Consider the following 21,073-nt stretch of genomic DNA (forward strand, 5'->3'; position numbering starts at 1 on the left):
TTTTAACATTGAGTTTTCCATAGGGCGGTTGGACTCACTTTTAGCTCGATCGGCTGAATGGATTTCCACGAAACTTGGCAAAATTGTAGGGACTGGTAGCCCGATGTGCCTTTGCTATGTCTCAAGATATATGCTCCAGTGGTTTTTACGAAAATTAACTTTGAAAAATATATATTGGGCTACATTGGGCTATATATATGTTGGAGCCCAAATGTAGCCCAATGTAGCCCAATGAAGCCCAATGTAGCCCAATGTAGCCCAAAGATGGCCGCCAGAGACAAAAAAAACACAAATGTAGCCCAAATATCAGCCAGATGTAGGCCAACTATAGCCCAGTGACAGAATGTCCCAGAGTGTTTTAAAGAACAACTAGAACGCTAACAGTCTTACTTATGACAAAAGTATGGCACACCTGAAGTCATCTTGATTGGAATAAAGTGGTAACACTTAATACATTTAATTTGAAAAGGAACAAAGTAAGGGGTTTCATTTTGCCATAGAAATGTTATATATATATATATATATATATATATATATATATATAATATATATTACCTACTGGCGGTCGCCAGTAGGTATATATAGTTAGGATTTTTTCTCTATGGGTTTTTTGAAAATTCTATGTCTAATAACTTTGGCGTTTGTGGACGGAATTGGCTGAAATTTTCAGGAAAATGGCACATTTTGTTTCTGAGCAGCCCTTGAAAATTTGGGGGGGGTTCGTCCAGTGGGGGCCGAGAAAAAAGGGGGGTCCCAAAACGTGTTTTTAACATTGAGTTTTCCATAGGGCGGTTGGCCTCACTTTTAGCCCGAACGGCTGAATGGATTTGCACGAAACTTGGCAAAATTGTAGGGACTGGTAGCCCGATGTGCCTTTTGTAGGTCTCAATATATGTGCTCCAGTGGATTTTGAGAAATTAACGTTTAAAAAAAGATATATATCTGTAACAGCGGACCGGTTAGCGCTCTGGTTCGCGGACTTTTCGCGCAACGGAGCTTTGTGAAGCGAAGCTGATTGGTTCTCCGGCGTCTGTCAACATTCCAAACAGTCCGTAGCGGCCGCCATCTTGTCTCTCGGTAGGATCGAGAGACAAGAGGAGGCGAAAGCGAAGGGGCAAATGACCATAAGGGGGAATAGTAGATCCTCGCTGACCCCCTAGGTTTGATGTGGAGGTTTTAAAAGGGCCCCGCGGGGCAAAAAAAAATAATAATAATAATAATCGAACGGCTGAATGGATTTGCACGAAACTTGGTAAAATATTAGGGACTGGTAGCCCGATGTGCCTTTGCTAGGTCTCAATATATGTGCTCCAGTGGATTTTGAGAAATTAACGTTCAAAAAAAGATATATATCTGTAACAGCGCTCCGCTTCGCGTACTTTTCGCGTTACGGAGCTTTGCGAAGCTGATTGGTTCTCCGGCGTCTGTCAACATTCCAAACAGTCCGTAGCGGCCGCCATCTTGTCTCTCGGTAGGATTGAGAGACAAGAGGAGGCCAAAGTGAAGGGGGAAATGACCATAAGGGGGCATAGTAGATCCTTCCTGACCTCTTAGGTTTGATGTACCATTTTGCCAAGTTTGGTGTAATTCCGTTCAGCCATTCAGGCTGTAGACGTATGTAAATGTCCTATGGAAAATTGCATGGGGAAAACACATTTGAAAGTGTTGAAATTTAGAACCAATTAAAATGTTACTTTGGTTTTGTATTTGTGTGTGATGAAAGTTAATTGGTTATGTATATATGTCAAATGAGAGGAAACCACAGCCATTTTGCGATACTACTGTCTGAGGTACATTTGTGAGGAATTTTTGGTGGTGAATTTCTGGTGTTTGATTTACACAGTACTAACACTTCTGCTACTTTTAAAAAGGTGAGTTGTTAATTTGTAAGGGGAACTATGTTGTACACTTGAAGATAATTTGAAAAATGTTTTCTGTTATTTATTTGCAGTCCTTCTGTTATACTAAATACTTGATGAAGTTAGTTTTATATTATGTATTACTAAAAACGATAAATGAAAGTGATTATTTTTTTCTGCAATTTACAGCAAGCAATTTCAAAATAAAATGGCTCACAATGAAGAGACCGTGGCAATTTCTTTTGAATTGTCCACTACATTGATTGAAATTGAGAGCACCAATAATGAAATATTGTCACAAGGAGGACATGACTTGTATGATTCCATTAGATTGATTGAAATGGACAGCACCAAGAATGAAATATTGTCACAAGGAGATGACTTGAATGATTCCACTACATTGATTGAAATTGAGAGCACCAATAATGAAATATTGTCACAAGGAGGAGATGGCTTGTATGATTCCATTAGATTGATTGAAATGGACAGCACCAATAATGAAATATTGTCACAAGGAGGAGATGACTTGAATGATTCCACTACATTGATTGAAATTGAGAGCACCAATAATGAAATATTGTCACGAGGAGATGACTTGAATGATTCCACTACATTGATTGAAATGGACAGCACCAATAATGAAATATTGTCAGAAGGAGGAGATGACTTGAATGATTTTTTTGATCAATCTCTTGATGGCGAATTTATCGAGTGTTTGGAGACCATAGAGTTACAAGAATCATCATTGCAGACTTTTAATGAGGAGATTCCAGATGAGATGATTGAAGAGGAAATTACTGATGAGGACATGTTACTAGTTGTTTCAAATTTAGAAAATTCTGAAGAATAAATTTATATTTAGAAATCAAAAATTGTTTGAGACATTATTTATTTTTATTTTTAATTTATGAGGTTGTAGCGAAGTGATTGTAGTATAAAATGAGACTTATAGTATAGAGTGCAACATTTTTATGTTACATGGTAAGTTTACTCATATTTACTTCCCTTCTGCCACTATATTATCTCCAATGTGTATTTGACATGTCTTCTTCATCTCCGGCCTCCTTTCTCTCACTGTGTGTCTCCGATGCATCTTATCGCTGGTATTTTGTGTAATTACAGAAGAGAGTAAAATAAAATAGTTCGGAACGTGAAAAGGGGGCAAAGTAGAGTACTCCTCACCCCCTAGGCCTTTTTAGGCGGTCCCAAAAGGATCAGTTTCTGCTTTCCTGAGAGATTATGGTATGAGTTCCATATACCACAATAACTTGCATTACAACATGCAAGATATCTATCTCCTATTACCAACTTTTGGAGATATTCGCGCTAAGCGCGAATATCTCCAAAAAGTAACACCTGCCCTGAGCAGTTCTTAGCCATGTTATCCAATGGGAGGTGGATAACATGGCTAAGAGTATTAGCTCGGTAATGCATGAATATCGCTGAGTTTTTAGCGATATTCATGCATTGCGGCCGTTTATTATCGCATTTGCGATAAACCTTGATAATAGTAAGGTTTATCTTCGATAATTTCTGACGATGCTTAGTGGTAAAAAATTGGTTGGTAAGCATCGTTAGCGATAAATATCGCTTAACTTTGGTAATATGCCCCAACGTCTGTTAACGTTCGATTCGAAGGAAATGAGGAAGTGTTGAAAAACATTGTCTGCGCCATCTTGCCTTTTTTGAAATGCCACACTTTTGTCGTGCACGGCAGCCATTTTAGATGTCTTGACCAGACCCACTCTCTGCACGCTGTCGATTCGTAGCATGGCTCCTCACCCTCGCAAGCATCTTCCCCAGGCACTGGTCACCCCCGCTCTCTGTCTTATGCATGGGCAATAAACCTCCCCCCATCTGCGCTGCTCTTCCCTGAGAATCACACTGTGCCCGCCCGACACCTCCCTTTCGCCCTATTCACTACCGCACCCTGTGACACTCCTCTTCCTCTGTGTCCGATTGTCCAGGCTATCAGCTAGCCCTGCAGATGTAGTTTATGGCCCCAGCTGTAAAGAATCACCCCTCTTCAAAGGAGTTATAGTAGATCAAGGCCCACACCCGATGAGATCCGTCACACCACACGTGTTCCTACTATCTGAAAACTATCCTGTATTGTGATTGGGGAGGGGACCGAGCCTGAAGCGGAAGATTCCAGGAATGACTCTTTGTACATCAAAGTTTTTACAATTATGTGTCACATAAAAAATATATAGCACTCCAACAAAGTAGTAGGAATATAAAACTTTAATAACATATAAATATATACAACAAAACAAAAACAGTAATAGATTTATTGAAATTGACAGCACCAATAATGAAATATTCTTGTCAGTAGCGGTCTGTTGTGCGAATAGTTCCAAGGCAGCAGAACGCGCTGAAATCTGGATGTCACGAAGGTGATGTCTAGCAAGTTGCCGCCCAGCAAATAACGGCGTGGGGCGCCGCGGGGGTGAGTGAGTCCAGTAGGCACCACAGCTATTCTTACCGGCATTGCAGAATTACTGCTGGGGACAATGCCTGTGCTGGAGCAGGGTCACAGCAGAAACAAAAAGGATTCTGTTGAAGATGTTGTTGGTTTTCAATTTGAAAACAGTTCTGGTGTCAACTGCTATGCTAATGTAGTGGTTAATGTTTTGTTTTCTCTAGAAAATGTAAAAGAGGGGGAGGCAGTCCAAAGTTCCGTTAAAAGGGCAAAGGAAAGGATCGGTGGTTTGAACTATCAGTCAAAAAGGGGAGGGGGTGCAACAATTTTTCCTACCGGGTCACACTGTGCTTTCACCGGAAGTGAGGTCTGCAGGATTCTAGTAATTCAAAGTGAGGCTGGCGCCGACGTCCCGCGGATACAGTTTCGTCACTCCACGGGTGATCATGGCAGTCATTCCCCATCGGGGGTCGGAGACTCCCGCGGCTCCTCTAGAATCTTCAAGGTCGTGGAGGACTACGGTGGTGGAGTCAACCAGTGACCGGGCCATTTCTTTATGCTGGGCCCGCTCTTGCCAGGTCGACCGCCATTTTGAGAGTTCGGTAGCTACTGGCGATCGCGGGGTCAAATGAGCGGACGGGCTCCACCCTGCCGGGCGAGACGTTGCAGCATGGCCACAGTGGAAGAACTCTTTTCCGGGCGCCTGGACCGCTGAGGGTGCAGCTGGGAAGCCTCCACTGGGGAGGCGGGAGAGGCCTGTTCGCACCGTCTCTCCCTCCCAGTGCACCCCACGGCGTCTCGCTTGAGATTTGTTATGGCCGGACCAGGCGATGAGGACGAGGGGGGGGGGTCGGAGGCATGTGCAAGACATCCCCCCCCAGGGTTGTTGCAGCAATTATACAAGAAAGAAGAAGTGTCCCGTCCGTCTTCGGGCCGGGCTTCCGGTAGATGTCGGCCGGACGCCCCTGGCTCTGGCCCCATGAACGGGTTTCTTGGTTTATCGGCTGCAGCCGGATTCCGTCGGTCTCGGCCCCCCGACCGTTGGTGGCCGGACCGGAAGAGCATGTGGCGGGACTACCTGCAACTCTCAAGGGCCACCGCGGCCGGACTGGGAGAGAGAGGGGAGGGTCGAGGAGACATTCCCCCCCCCTGCAACTGTTCAGCGTTGTAAAGGCAATTCCCTGGCCGGGTCCCGTTGGTCTCGGCCTCTCCTCCGGCTACACCCTACGTTAGGATCTCCGAGGCGTGGCAGCAGGACCTGCCTTATATGGGCTGCTCCCGGCTGGGCGTAGCCGGAACCCTGCCCCACCTTGGAAGTTTCCAGAGTGGGGGCGGATGTTCTACTGACTTGCATTTTCCCTAGTCTATCGATTTTTTTGGCGTGGCAGGCGGTGGGACAGCGAGGGGTGATTTGGTTTCTCTTACTGTTTTTCTGGTCTCTCACCACTGGCATATTTTAACGTTTTCTTGTTTCTAGGACATTAATAGGTTTTATCATTACGTTATGTTATCGTTTCTTTGTTCGTTGTTTAATAAAAGTTCATGTTCATCAGTGGCCTACTGATTTTCGTTTTCCTATTCTTTTCTTTCCAGGTTGTTTCATGCTAAAGTTTCTGTTAACAGGATACAGTGATCACTTCGTTATTATTGCATATGTCCTTTTCACTAGGGGTGCTCTCTGGTCGGGCCAGATGACGTATGTCTAGTAAATGGTCCGGGTGAAACAGGTGCATCAATCAGTGGGGAGTAGATAGGCATGACAGATTACAACGGGGGAGAAAGGTCCGCATTACGTACCCTTTCACTACTTGCAAAGATTTTCCTACGTTTATTTGCAAACAGGGAATACCTCCAAAAAGAACTAATTCCCAAACAGTCAATGTTCGGACAATCAATCAATCAATGAGGAATGAAATAGGTACGACGTGTTAAAGGCTTGCGTTACCTACCCTTCACTATCTGCAAAGGGAGAGAGAATATTCCTATTCTTCCTCGTTTGCAGGTAGAGAAGATCCTTAAGAGAATTAACATCGAACAATTCAATGCTCGATTGAAACAATCAACAAGGGGTACTGTGAACACAAATGAACGCCGCTTATGTACATACGCATTGCTATTTTCAACAGGTTGTTCCTAATGTTTCTATTTTAGCGAGGTCAAAAAGAGATCCCATTAGTGGCCTACTGATTTTGCTCGATTCCTTTTGTTTTTTTACACGATTTTTCGCTATCTGCAAAGACTAAACAGAGTATTGCGACTCTGTGCTTGTTTGTAAATAGAGAATGAACCAAAGAGAACAATCAATCAAATGGAGAGAGAAGCAGGCACGACGGATTACAAAGGGGGCAAAGGGCTGCGTTAACTACCCTTCACTATCTGCAAAGAGAGAGTACTCCTAATAGAAATGAGGGGTGGGGGGCAGCATTCAAAGCAGATCAGTGTGCATAAACACGAAAATGTTTTTACTTACCACGTACTTGACATTCGACAGCTTATGATATTTGCTATTAAAAAACCATTGAAATTCACTGAAAAAACCATAGGTTATAGACCATATATAGTTAGGAATTAGCATTTACAAAACCTTGAAAATTCACTGAAAAAACCATAGGTTATAGACCATATATAGTTAGGAATTAGCATTTAAAAAACCTTATTTTACTCACACAAAACCATTGAAATTCCATATATAGTTAGTTGCACTAACTATATATGGCGCACCCGCAATCCACTGCTGATCATGTCACATATTACATCATTCATGACATGGTCAGTGACATCACTGATGACATCACTGATGACATCTCAAATGACATCACTGATGACATCTCATTTGACATCATTCTTGTGCTAATACGATAAACCTCTTCAGACTCTAATATAACCTTAGATACACTCAGTGTATACAGACACTCACACACTGCCACTCATCCATGGAGTTACTCACACACCCAGTCAGTCATGCAAAGAAACAATCTCACCTCCATTTCTTCAACTATACAGTTAAACACACCTTACTTATTGAAACATATACTAACACATATTTACTCTCTTATACAATCCCTGATACAAGTTCACAATGATCGATACAACCACTCACTCATTCAGTGGCTCTCATGCACAGTTATTTATATATGCCAACTCTCACATGTACTGTGTTTTACATATGTACTTACTATGACATGTAGCATTGAGATATCCATTCACTCATCAATACACTCATGCACACAGTCAACTGCCCATGTAGCTGTTTCCACATGCACTCTTGAACTCATACACCTAGTGAATAAACTGCTCACACATCTATGCATAGAGTCTCACACCTTCCAGCCACCCCCACACAAACTCAATCTCCCATAGAAATACTTGGGCAACCAATTAATAACACATATAGCCTCTCGTATAGCTAATGATCAACACATGCAGCAGTTTACAGAACAACAGACATAATGATGCACAAATTAAGACAGTTTAGTCACTAACCCATGCATTCAGTGAGACACATTTAATCACTCACTCATACAGTCAGTCATGCACCTACTAAATCCTTCATCCAGACACTTATACATCCACTCAAGACATATTTTAACTTTACAGAAAAATACAGTCACTGGATGTTGTCATCAGTGATGTCATTTGAGATGTCATCAGTGATGTCATCAGTGATGTCACTGACCATGTCATGAATGATGTAATATGTGACATGATCAGCAGTGGATTGCGGGTGCGCCATATATAGTTAGTGCAACTAACTATATATGGAATTTCAATGGTTTTGTGTGAGTAAAATAAGGTTTTTTAAATGCTAATTCCTAACTATATATGGTCTATAACCTATGGTTTTTTCAGTGAATATATATATATATATTCCACAAGTTGTTGCTCCCGGTGGACAGACGTGCATATATTGTATATATATTCACTGAAAAAACCATAGGTTATAGACCATATATAGTTAGGAATTAGCATTTACGAAACCTTGAAAATTCACTGAAAAAACCATAGGTTATAAACCATATATAGTTAGGAATTAGCATTTAAAAAACCTTACTTTACTCACACAAAACCATTGAAATTCCATATATAGTTAGTTGTACTAACTATATATCGCGCACCCGCAATCCACTGCTGATCATGTCACATATTACATCATTCATGACATGGTCAGTGACATCACTGATGACATCACTGATGACATCTCAAATGACATCACTGATGACATCACTGATGACATCTCAAATGACATCACTGATGACATCACTGATGACAACATCCAGTGACTGTATGTTTCTGTAAAGTTAAAATATGTCTTACATATTGAAGAATGAGTGGATGTAGAAGTGTCTGAACAAAGGATTTAGTAGGTGCATGACTGACTGTATGAGTGAGTGATTAAATGTGTCTCACTGAGTGCATGGGTTAGTGACTAAACTGTCTTAATTTGTGCATCATTATGTCTGTTGTTCTGTAAACTGCTGCATGTGTTGATCAGTAGCTATATGATTAACTATATGGGTTATTGATTGGTTGCCCAAGTATTTGTATGGGAGACTGAGAGTGTGTATGGGTGGCTGGGAGGTGTATGACTCTCTGCATAGATGTATGGGTTCAAAAGTGCATGTGGAAACAGCTGTATGGGCGGTTGACTGTGTGCATGACTGTATTGGTGAGTGAATAGATATCTCAGTGCTACATGTCAAAGTAAGTACATATGTAAAATACAGTACATGTGAGAGTTGACATATATAAATAACTGTGCATAAGAGCCAGTGAATGTGTGAGTGGCTGTATGAATCATTGTGAACTTGTATCCAGGATTGTATAAGTGAGTAAATATGTTTTAGTATATGTTTGAATAAGTAAGGTGTGTTTAACTGTATAGTTAAGGAAATGGAGGTGTGATTGATTGTTTGCATGACTGACTAGGTGTGTGTGTAACTTCATGGATGAATGAAAATCTGTGAGTCTGTGTTTACACTGAGTGTATCTAAGGTTATATTAGAGTCTGAAGAGGTTCATCGTATTATCACATGAATGATGTCATCAGTGATGTGATCAGTAATGTCAAATGAGATGTCATCAGTGATGTCATCAGTGATGTCATTTGAGATGTCATCAGTGATGTCATTTGAGATGTCATCAGTGATGTCATCAGTGATGTCACTGACCATGTCATGAATGATGTAATATGTGACATGATCAGCAGTGGATTGCGGGTGCGCGATATATAGTTAGTACAACTAACTATATATGGAATTTCAATGGTTTTGTGTGAGTAAAGTAAGGTTTTTTAAATGCTAATTCCTAACTATATATGGTTTATAACCTATGGTTCTTTCAGTGAATATATATATATATATATATATATATATATATATATATATATATATATATATATATATATATATATATATATATTCCATTACGCTGCCACAGTTTGAGGTGCACACAATGACAGGCGGACTCAGCTAACACGGTAAGGTCCTTTTTTCGGCACAACAGTAAACAGCGCTGAATATTTCATCATCAAGCCCCAACGCGTTTCGGAGCTCCTTCTGCTCCTTGCTCACGGGGTGGCATGCAGCGGACAGACGTCGAAGGAAAAGAGTCCCCGGCTCATCCTATTTCATGCCCCATTTGGCTGACGTCATCTCTGGACTTCTGGGAGTCGTAGTCCTCCGACCACAATATGACCCATGTTGGGTTCTGCCTTCTTCACAATAATATCATGCCCCTGAAAGGGCCTCCAGTTCTACACCCGTTGAAAAATATATGCACAAAAAACCTGTCACCATTCAATTAGGTTTCTTAGTTTCCGTAACCTGCAGTCCACAATCGTTGAAGTGATGTTACCTTACTCGGCTGGTCAATATTTTCCATTACGCTGCCACAGTTTGAGGTGCACACAATGACAGGCGGACTCAGCCAACATGGTAAGGTCCTTTATTTCGGCACAACAGGAAACAGCGCTGAATATTTCATCATCAAGCCCCAACGCGTCATTGTATCGGAGAGAAGAGAAAAATATATGCAAGATAATAAAAGATAAGCAGTGCTATGTGTATAGATTAAAATAAATGCATAATTACCAGCGATTTATATTAACATTTTGTAACCAGTGGAACATGAATAAAAAACAATATGAAGCATACCCCTTGGATGGAGATTATGTTAGTGAAGGACTAAAAAGTGCCAGATATTAAATAAATTCCACACTGTGGACCTTGTTTCCAGAAAACAGCAAGGTGGTATATTTTGTTGAAACACCTTACAGGCACAAGTGGAGTGAGCAGTTCTAGAGGTAAATATCTCTGCAAATCATTTCCGTGCCATAGTGGCAACTGGTGGCAATCTGCTTCTGATGCATCGATCCGACTGCCTGCATGGTTCTTCACGTGTTGCCTAGAAGGGAGCGCTAAAGCTAAATTAAAGAAATGCAACACTGAGCAAGTACTGGGCTACTTAAAGTTAAACGGGACACAAAGCAGCCATGCCAAACCTTGGAATGAAACGAGCATGCCTCTGCAACCACTGATCCAAAGGGAAAGCGGAAGCAGTGAGCAAGAACAGCACCACTCCAAGCTAATTGAAAGAATTGCAAGCAAAGACAAAATATTCAGAATGTATTTAAGTGAGTACCTGGTAGTGTTCTCAATGCAAGTGCCTGCCTCTGATGTGGGGATTTTGCTGGCTGCATGGGGCTTCACAGGTGGTGAGAAAGGAGCACTAGAGTGGGCCCCTACCTTGGCCCCAGGGGGACTGGTGAGTGAGCTACTTGAAGCACGCTGAGATGCTACAAGAAGTTCCAGCAAAGCAAGTGGATGAAAACAGTAATTGGGTGATGGGAGACTGATAAGAAACACATGAGGAACAATAGGAAATAGTATGCTACAGGCAATGGAAATGGAGGAAAAGTAAGTCACAATCACAGGAACGAATGAAAAGCAAGGGGGCAATATGTCAGCCCCCTTTTTTAGATGTATATTAAGAAGATATTTTACAAGCACAGCGCTGTGCAGGTGAAACCAAAAAACAGCACCCAATCCTGTAAAACTGCATCCACTTTCATTAACCCATCAGCATAATAAGAAAACATCCTAATCCAGATCAACCAGCTATCACAGTCTTTGACTTGCAAAACCCCTGGTCATGAGTTCTAGTGCATTTAAATGTTATTGTTTTTTCAACATCAGTCTAGTGAATGAAATAAATCAGAGAACCCTATAATAGATAATGAGTTAAATATAACCTCCACCAAAGACTGGAGGTTATTTTTGTGCATTAGTACGGATGCTTCCTAACTTACCATAAGAAGAGATTCCTTAGATTTGAGTCTCCCAAGATTTTGTAGCTTACACATCAAAAAAAAACTCCTCTCTCTCTGTCTCCCAATGAAGCATACATTCACAGCTGAAACACAGAGTGCACAATCAAGTGGCTTGGAAGGGTCCATCAGGGTAACAAATGTGGTTAAATGTCTATGCTCAGGTTTTAATTAATTTGATGTTCAGACCCTGGAAGATTCAATGTGGAAACACATTTGGTCCCCTGAAAAAAGGAAAACAACTCTTGGATCTTTGGAAAAAAGTAAGAATTAACCAGAATCCATTTGTTTAAAAAGAAGGATTCCACACATATTCTTATATTTCCAAATTGTTTGTGGGCTATAACAACTGGAGAAAGCTGCTCCTTTGAATTAGCTGGTTCACCCACTTGTATCCACCTTCTACATTTTCTTTATCCTTTTGATTAGTTCTTCTTGCACAATCAGTGGACACTCATTACCCTCAATTTAACCAAAATGGAAACTGGAACCCTCCTTTAAATAGATTTAATAAGAAAACCCTTTGAAAGTCCCCATTTCAATGTAGAAACTTTATGAGAAGCAAACTTGCATAAAGGACTTTCCAATCCTAGCTATTTAACATGAACACCGGTATACACTAGTATTTTTGTAGTCTATTACGTTCAAAGTAATAACTAATCTTCCCCAGTGGCACCATCCTTCATGTTGTTCTTCTCAGGAAATGTATATCGTATTCAGTATTTTTCGATTTTGAAATAAATTGCCAACACAAAATACCTGTTAATAGAAGATAATCCCTCCCCATTTAAAAAGATTGTAGGATTTTTTTTCTAGTTTCTTCTCTTTCCAGCTGCTATAAAAATACGTGCTCCAAAACCTTCATCATAGTTGCTCAGATTCATCCAACATAATTGTGTTCTCCAACTGCATACTCAAGTTTAAATTTACAGATGGACTTATTCTTACTCTAAACTACCACTTCGGTTGCTTTTTATGACAAATATTGGTAAAGTGCTCCTTGTTATTGCATTATTACCATTCTTTGTCTACAGCACATCAACCCTTGTATTGGAAAGGTGCTCTTGTCCACATGTAAACCATTAGGTTATCATCCAGACATTAATGTGACTATCTCCTTTATTTTATTTTATAGTTTGTTTTTGTGCACTTGACTTGCTGCCCATCCATGCCCCTTCTAAGTTGAAGTGCTTGTCTTCTCTCAATGTTTGAGGAAGAACACAGATCATTCTTCCCTCATCATTATCTCACAAGGAAAGGTTTCTTTTTTTAAATTGAAATAGCAAATCCTTAATTTCATTATCTGCACACTATGCCACTATTCAATCGTACATGTGTTATTCACAATATTCTCAAAATCACAGTTTGCTACCTGGAGATATGGGTGAGGTGAATAAAAAAAATATAAGGAGGACTTCAGTAAAACTTTGCTTAAGCATATTCAGCGCTTCTATGTACTCATTACTATCCCCTACTGCTTTCGCTGATGGAGATAAATAATAAGAAAATGTTGAAAAACATTTGCTCTTCCATCCCTAATAAATCCGAAAGCACTGTTTTCTTCCCCTCAGCACCATATTGCAACCCTTTGCCAATATAGAATTATTAAACTGTCATCCATTTTCTAATTTTCTCCTGGATTTTAATGAAGTTGTGATAGGTGGTGTATCTCTGAATGATCCATGTGATAATCCACAGTAACACTATTTGATGAACAATAGTAGTGTTGGACGTGTTAAAAAAATAGGCTGTGACCCATTGTAACGAAAGGGGTAAAAATGGGTATTTGAACTTTAACAGCAGTAATGGAGTCAGTCTGTAACACTCCAGTTTCATGGTATGATTTGATGCACTGGCTGACAAGACACAATTAATGAGTAGGTGCTGAAGACCACTTTGTTTGTTTGTTTCCATTCCAGGAAGGTCCTGGCCTGGTAACTCAGGCTGGACTGTTCCCATGGGGAGCAGGGTCAAGACTCATTTGCATATTGCTGGTTTCAAACTCGGGGGACGTGGCGAGCAAAATAAAGATGGATTAAACCCAGATTTGTGACTGAGGGTGAGCGTTTGAAAAGTTTCAACACTCCGTCCATCATACTATTTTGTGATGTTGCTGAAGACAACTTCTCAGCACTACTTTCAGGACAAATACATTTCACAGTGACTTGCAAAATGGCCATCACTTGTCCTCATGGCAGCACCATCTGGCTCACTGCTATCTATCATGAGCAGAGCTGTGAGCTAGATCCAACATGCCCACCACATCCTCTGATGTCTTCCTGCTTATATCCAGGTTGGCTGCTGCATCTCTTGAAAGCAGTGCTATGTGGTGACCTATTGTTGTGACTGCCTGTGGAGTTCCTGCATGCACATCAGCATGCTGGGATGTATGGCTCGGGAGCGGTATTTTTATGGACGATCTACCACCAAGCTGAAGTCTTCTGTTAGCTTCAAGGCATGCTTCAAGGTCATGCCCTGCTATAGAGAAGGTAGATTGTTACTGCGATGATGGACATTTCAGTTTGATACAGACTGTGCTTCTAACACATTCAGTTGAGGGGTACATGATTACTTGAACCTTCCTACAACTAAGCTGTCTTAAGCTGTGGGAACTAGTCTCGCACCTAACGCCAATGTCTCTTTGTGTTGAACTAATTTTGAGACGCCTTGCAAATTTGTGGTTTGGGCAGTGACCGTGAAGGCGTTAAGCTCCCTAGGCATGTTGCCGTAAAGGGAGCTATGTTGTGCCTGCAGTCTAGAAGGCAGCAATCCTTTTTATTATTGTGAAAAGGAGGTTCGGATGTATTTTACAGTTACAAAACCACAAAATACGTATGGTTAATTCTGTGTACCGAAGGACACTTGGGGCCAGATGTAGTTAAATACTATTTACCGATTCTTAAATACCGAATTTTACCGATTCGGTATTTAAGAATAGGTAAATAGGATGTAGGTAATTATTCAGTAAATTTTACCGAATCAGTAAAAATCAGGATTACCGATTCGGTATTTACTGAATCAGTAATTCCCATTCATTCCTATGGGCCTGGAGGCCCATAGGAATGAATGGGAAGCCATTCACTATTACCGATTCGGTAAATACCGAATCGGTAATAGGGGAAACATTTTCAAGGGTGGCAGGGTGTCATTTTGACACCCTGTTGCACCCCTGAATAGTGCATGGGTGCACATGTGGCACACATACATGCCCTAAGGGCATGTATGTCTGCCACATGGCACTTTTAAAAAAGCAAATAATTGCTTTTTTAAAGGTATTCGGTATTTACCACCAACTTGTAGTTGGTGGTAAATAACGAATCCTTAAATGAAAAATTCACTCACTTGAGTGCTTTCGGTAATTTAACGAATCAGTATTTTAAGAATTCGGTAATTTACTGATTCCTTAAATTACCGTTCGGTAAATTACCGACTCCTTAAACCTGCCTCCTACATCTCAAACCCTAAATACCGGTCGGTAACGGCCGAAATTCGGCTCTGGAAGGCTGTTTTGGGTCACTTTTTACAATGAAACCTCCTGTCAGCCGGAATTAACCTTTCTAAGAAAGAAAATACCCCGTGGCTTGAAAATGGGCAAAACACACCATTTTTGATGTCCGGTAGGAAACATTGTTGAAAACTCCCTGACTTAAAAGCTGAGTGAGGTGGGACAGAGGCAACAAGTGTTGCTATGAGGGGAAGGTGTTACTTTTCTGGGACAAGCTATGACTGTCAATAACATCTTACACGCAAAACATTCGACCAAGTCCATTATGTCTGTATTATTTCACATAGTAAAAAATTGTGAATCGCAGTAAATAAAAAGAAAGCTTAACAAAAACAAAGTACATAATGTTCTTGTAGCTATTTGTGTAACTGCGCTCAGCTGATAAAATCTTTACTCTCCACAGGACAGAGAATGAATTTGGAAGAATATTTCTCAAGAATCCATTACATGGGCTCCTCGGAAAAATGCAACTTTCAAAATTTAAAGGAGATCTTCCAGCATCACATTAGAGCAGTGCCCTTTGAAAATCTCAGCATTCATTGCGAGGAAAAGATTCAGATGAATATAGATGCGATTTACAACAAAATTGTGAAGAAGGGACGTGGAGGTTGGTGCATGGAGCAAAATCAGCTCTTGAATTGGGTGCTAAAGACCATGGGCTATGATGTCACAATGCACGGAGGAAATGTTTACATTCCCGTGCAGGCGATGTATAGTGACAGGTCATCTCACCTTGTCCTAAAAGTGGTTGTTGAAGGCAAAACCTACATTGTAGATGCTGGCTTTGGTGCCTCCAATCAAATGTGGGGGCCCCTGGAGCTGATATCAGGGAAAGACCAGCCCCAGGGTCCTGGCATCTTTCGCTTGACAGAAGTCAACGGGTTTTGGCACTTTGACAAAATCAAAAGAAAGCAGTTTGTTCCTGATGAACGATTTTCGAATTCTGATCTACTGAATAAAGTCACACACATACACGTGTACCGGTTCACTCTTCAGGAGAGAAAAATCGATGACTTCCTGCTCATTAACACGTACCTACAGATATCGCCAGAGTCCATGTGTAAAAAAAAATCTATCTGCACTCTTCAACTCACTGATGGTGTTAGAGCGTTGATTGGCTGGACCTTGGCTGAGACAAGATACAACTACAAAGATAATATGGACTTGGTGGAATTCACAACAGTTAATGATGAAGATGTGGAGATGGTTCTAAGAGATAAATTTAATTTGATATTAGAAAAAAGATTTGTACCAGTGAACAGTAAAGCGTTCTATACAATTTAGCACACAGGCCAAAAGTCGATTTGAAAAGAAATTATTATTCTAGAGAACGTTTTTGTTTCTAAATTGGTTGACAAGATTAATTTGCTTCTTTTGCGATTTAGCTAAAATTTTATGTGACATTTCTCCTCAACAATAAACTGGAGAAATCTATCTAATCAACCTACCTTGCATGTCTCATAGATTTGCTAAAACTGACATAAATTACATACAGCTCCCTTTGGAATTCTTCCACTGTTTCGCCTCCTCTTTTTTACTCCCTCCTCCCTTTTTAGGCAATCCTTTTTACTCACTTCTCAAGCTCTTCATTCCTGTGCCTTTCAGTCCCCAACTCCTATTCTCCTTCCATCTTTTCTTTTGCTCTTTCTTCCTATTTATCTCCTTCCCCTTTCAGATTTCCAGCTTCTTCCTTTCTCCCTAACTCTTCTGTGTACTAATCTTCTTTTTCTTTTCTCCTACAAAAACAAACGTGTATGTTCGTTTCTCTTCCATCCTTGATCTTCATTCTTCATTTCTTCCCATTTTATGTTACCTACCCTTCTCTCTTGTTTCTCTTCTTTCCGCCCCCTTATTCTGAAGTTCTCTCCTTTTCACTTCTATAGCCCACTATTTATTTCTCCCCTTTTGCTTTACTCTTAAAACCACAAACAAATAATATAACTACAATACTTAAGCTCTGATGGATAAAGCTGGAGACCATGAAGTATATGAGTGTACTGAGAAGGTTGAAAATGGTCTTAGTGGCTGGCCCTAAAACACATGGTGCAACTCAGACAAGGGCAAATTTGGAGATCACATACGGTGGATGAATACAAAATAGGTAGTAATAGGGTTATAGTCTGTTTTTGTGAAATACATTTCCTGTGATGTCACAGTCAGGTTAAATGTCATGGGACTTAATTTCCTGTAATGTAATCACTATGCAAATTAGCATGTTTGAAACTAGAGAAATATTACCACGTTTTACTAAGAAAATATTGACAAGCATACCACTGCAGGTATTTGTTTTCATAAGGGAAAGAGATTAGGGGTTAGTGTTGCAGGGATTCTGCACATACACAAAACTATGCCCAGGATTATGGGACCTTGGTGTATAAGGGCTGAGCCTTCCTACCGCCTTATAGCCCATGAGCCCAGGACCAACTAGCTATAGTCTCTCACTCGCTCTCCTACCCAAAAACAGTGAAGCAAATGATTAGACAACCCAGAACACAACACTCTCTCAGGAATCGTTGCAAAAGACACACCTTTTTGCTTACAGTCTCGCTCTTGTCCACAATAATATCTGACCGAAACACGAATATAGTTTAAAATGTGTGTTTTAACTATTGTGCTCTAACATGCAGTATATGAGCCACAAAAAGCAGAATAATGTATTACGGTAATTAAGTTAGAATCACAGCCCCTTTCTCTTTTCCCTACTCACACGCCTTGGTTTCAGTACGATCTTCTTATGCAAAATCTTGCTGTTGTACCCCCTTCTCACTGCCCGTCTTCGGGTTATTGTGCAAATATCCGATCCTGTTCCCATCGGGCATGGCACCCGCCAGGGGTGCCCGCCCTCACCCATGCTTTTCACTATCGCGATGGAACCACTGGCAGCTAGACTCTGACAGCACCGCACCCAGAGGGGCATCGGATTTGCACCCCTCGCCCTCTTAGTCTCTATGTATGCGGATGACGTCACCTTATACGTCCGGAACCCTCAAGACAATCTCAGTCCCCTTGTGCGCAAGATTATTAGGTTTGGTGGTTATTCTAGCATACAGGTGAACTTGAATAAGTCGGTCCTTTTCCCTCTCACCGACGCCACCGTGCCCTTCACCCCTGACTTCCCTTTTGTATGGGCATCAGGCCCTACTCGCTATTTAGGAGTCTGACTCAGAAGGGACGTGGACGAGCTTTGGGGGGCTAATTTCGGGCGCACGTTGACTGGCTCGAGTCTAAGATTCCCCTGTGGAGTCGGCTGCCGCTAGCAGGTCAGATAGTAATCACCAAGATGGTTGTGCTCCCGAAGGTTTTACACTTCTTCCTGAACATACCCGTTCCCCTCACTGCTCAATGATTTCACAGGGTCCGTGCCCTGCTCATCTCTCTTATCTGGGGCTGTAAGCAGCCCAGGATTGCTTACGACACTCTCACCCGCCCAATGTCGCACGGTGGTCTCGGTTCTCCTAATTTTAAACTATACGCGCTATGTGCTCAGGCCAGTTTCTTGCATTTTTGGCTTCACCCCACTCCTTTTCAACTGCACGTGGCTGTGGAGGCGGATCTGGCAGCCCCGTGGCCGCTCTCTACCACCCTGTTTGGTCTGGCCACACTCCCACATACTGAAATCAACACGGTCGGGACACTGTGCGGGGCCTGGGAGGGACTCTGCCGCTTTTCCGGCGATCCCATACTCTCAGCAAACTTGATGCCTATCGCTTGTCATCCGGAGTTCCCTACTCTTCAGTCCTCTGGTATGGTTAAACATGCCTCCCATTTAGGGTTGAACATGCTAGCAGATCTCTATCCCGGGAATACTTTTTTTTTGCTTGTTGATTATTCTGGCCCCATGGACACTTTACTTTTTTATCAGCTTTAAGCGATCTGCAGGGAGCTCCATCCCTCGTTCCCCCAGCCCCCTCGCTCGATGGTTGCTCTTGATTTTTAGTATTCTTCCTCTTCTCCTTAGAAGTTGGTGACCAAGCTCTACGGCCTCTCGCTGGTGGCTACCTCCATTTCCACTGATCGTGCGTGTGCGGCATGGGGAGCGGACCTTGGTATTGACATTTCCCAAGCTGACTGGCTATATTGCTGTAACCAGACTAAGCGTTTGTCCCCCATCTATCGCCTGCGCCTTATTCATTTTAAATACTTGCATAGGCTTTACTGCACTCCTGTTCAATTGCATAAGTTGGGGCTCATCCCCACTGACAACTGCCTGCCTTGCTCCGCTCCAGGGGCAGATTTCTCCCACCTCGCCTGGCTATGCCCTAAGGTCTCCGACTAGACTATTGGTGTGAGGTCTGCGCTGCTATCTCTGAGATCACCTACTCGCTGGTACAGCCCAATCCTCCACTTTGCCTCCTGGGCTTTGTTAAATTCTATCCAGATGCCTCCCGACGCTTGATTGCCATGCTGCTGGTCCTTGCGCGTCGTAGGGTTTCCATGTGCTGGGGTCACAAACCTGCACCCAAGTTCGCTCAATGGCTCGAGGACACCTTGCGCTGCCAGACCTTATTGTCTGAATTCTGGGACCTTATGCCTACCAGATCTCGCCAACCTGACATATGGGGGTTCTAGTGTCATATCTCCTTGCCCGCAACCCCGCAGCCCTGCGCCCTCTCCCATGCTCCCCGCCGGCACTGCGCCCGCGGCGGCCGCCGGTGTTGGTCCATGATCAGCTCTCCCCTTTTCCCCGCACTCTTTGCTTGGGCCTGTTCCTCTCCTCACTGCTCTTGTGCCTCCCATCATTTAATGTTTCTCTATCCTGCTATGCCTGACTGAATGTCTGCCATGCGGTCGCCATTTGCAGTTTTATATAGTGGGTCATCCTTGTCCTTTTCTATTTTATACAGGTATATGGTACTTCATTTTGGTGCAATTATGTAACCTGTCTTTGTCATTTTTCATTAAAGGTTTTTGAAAAAAAAAAAAAAAAAGTTAGCATCACAGCCAGTCCATACATTATGAAGGGAGATATGATTGTGTAAAGATAATGGAGAAAGGACTACAGTGCCTAACTTCCCTCCCCTTGGCAGGACTGGGTATTATTATTTAATAGAAGATCTCTGGGTTTTGTCAGCAGACCCCATACCTTAAAGCATAAATGGGTTTCTACATCGAGGCAGGGTGTTACTCTTCTCCCTGGAAAGGTCCCTCTCCAAGTGTGTGTTACCTAAACATGTATTCCCATAATATTGAAGTACGAGCTTCCAGCAGGAGCTGCGTTAGTGTGTTTTGTTTAGGTGCTAAGGCCTGTCTAGAACAGAATAACAAGGGGCATTGTTTATCGACCTTGCTCATAATGTTCAGACTAAACTCCAGGAACAAGCAGAGAATGAACACAGCAAACAGTTCTCATGTGAAAGGCATAAACAGAGTCTTGTAAAGTAGTAACATGCGCAAAAGCAGCAACATTGTGGCAGGGCTCATGCTAACTTAGTGATGTCGACAATTTCCCTATCCACCACATGACATTAGTTTGTTGATCCTCTGGTGAGTTCTTGGCCATGTTGCCATATGTATTGGGACTCAGCATGCTTTATTTCTTGCAATTTATGCATTTCTCTTGTTTTTTTTCAAGGGCATGCGGTCTCACTGCATTTAGCCCCCCTACTTTGTGTTCCTGTGAAGTAGGCTATGGTGTTGTCACCTTTTTCCTAAAATGCTGCCTTGATTCAAATCTCAGACAGTGCTCCTTTTTTGAGTTTTATTACACTAAATGTTCCCCTTTTTTTAGTTGGTATTCTCTTCCACAATATTTTTGACACAATATTTAGGTTAATTATATTTTTGACATGGTATTTGGGTTCACAGTATTTTGTCATCCAAACCATTTAACACTTTGGCGTGCACTTGAAAAGACGGGAACTGAATGACAAGACTATTATTATGTATCCACTGCTTGGTTGGTGATGAACACTGTTTTTTTCAACCAGATTTATGTCTCTAGTTTTATTGAGGGGTGTAGTGGC

The 21,073-nt window shown here is 41.8% G+C and overlaps 1 protein-coding gene across 1 annotated transcript in view; it reads left to right on the forward strand.

Moving 5' to 3' along the window:
• The window catches only part of LOC144799561 (arylamine N-acetyltransferase, pineal gland isozyme NAT-10-like), a 95,516-nt gene extending 78,963 nt beyond the window's left edge, over nucleotides 1-16,553 (forward strand). The window contains exon 2 of the mRNA XM_078670928.1: nucleotides 15,514-16,553. Coding sequence (XP_078527054.1) covers nucleotides 15,522-16,394 — 873 coding nt within the window. The 5' untranslated portion in view covers nucleotides 15,514-15,521 and the 3' untranslated portion in view covers nucleotides 16,395-16,553. The remainder of the gene's footprint in view (nucleotides 1-15,513) is intronic.
• The last annotated feature ends 4,520 nt before the right edge of the window (nucleotides 16,554-21,073 follow it).

The sequence above is a fragment of the Lissotriton helveticus genome, chromosome 12 (assembly GCF_964261635.1).
Source record: "Lissotriton helveticus chromosome 12, aLisHel1.1, whole genome shotgun sequence".
NCBI classification, from domain to species: domain Eukaryota; kingdom Metazoa; phylum Chordata; class Amphibia; order Caudata; family Salamandridae; genus Lissotriton; species Lissotriton helveticus.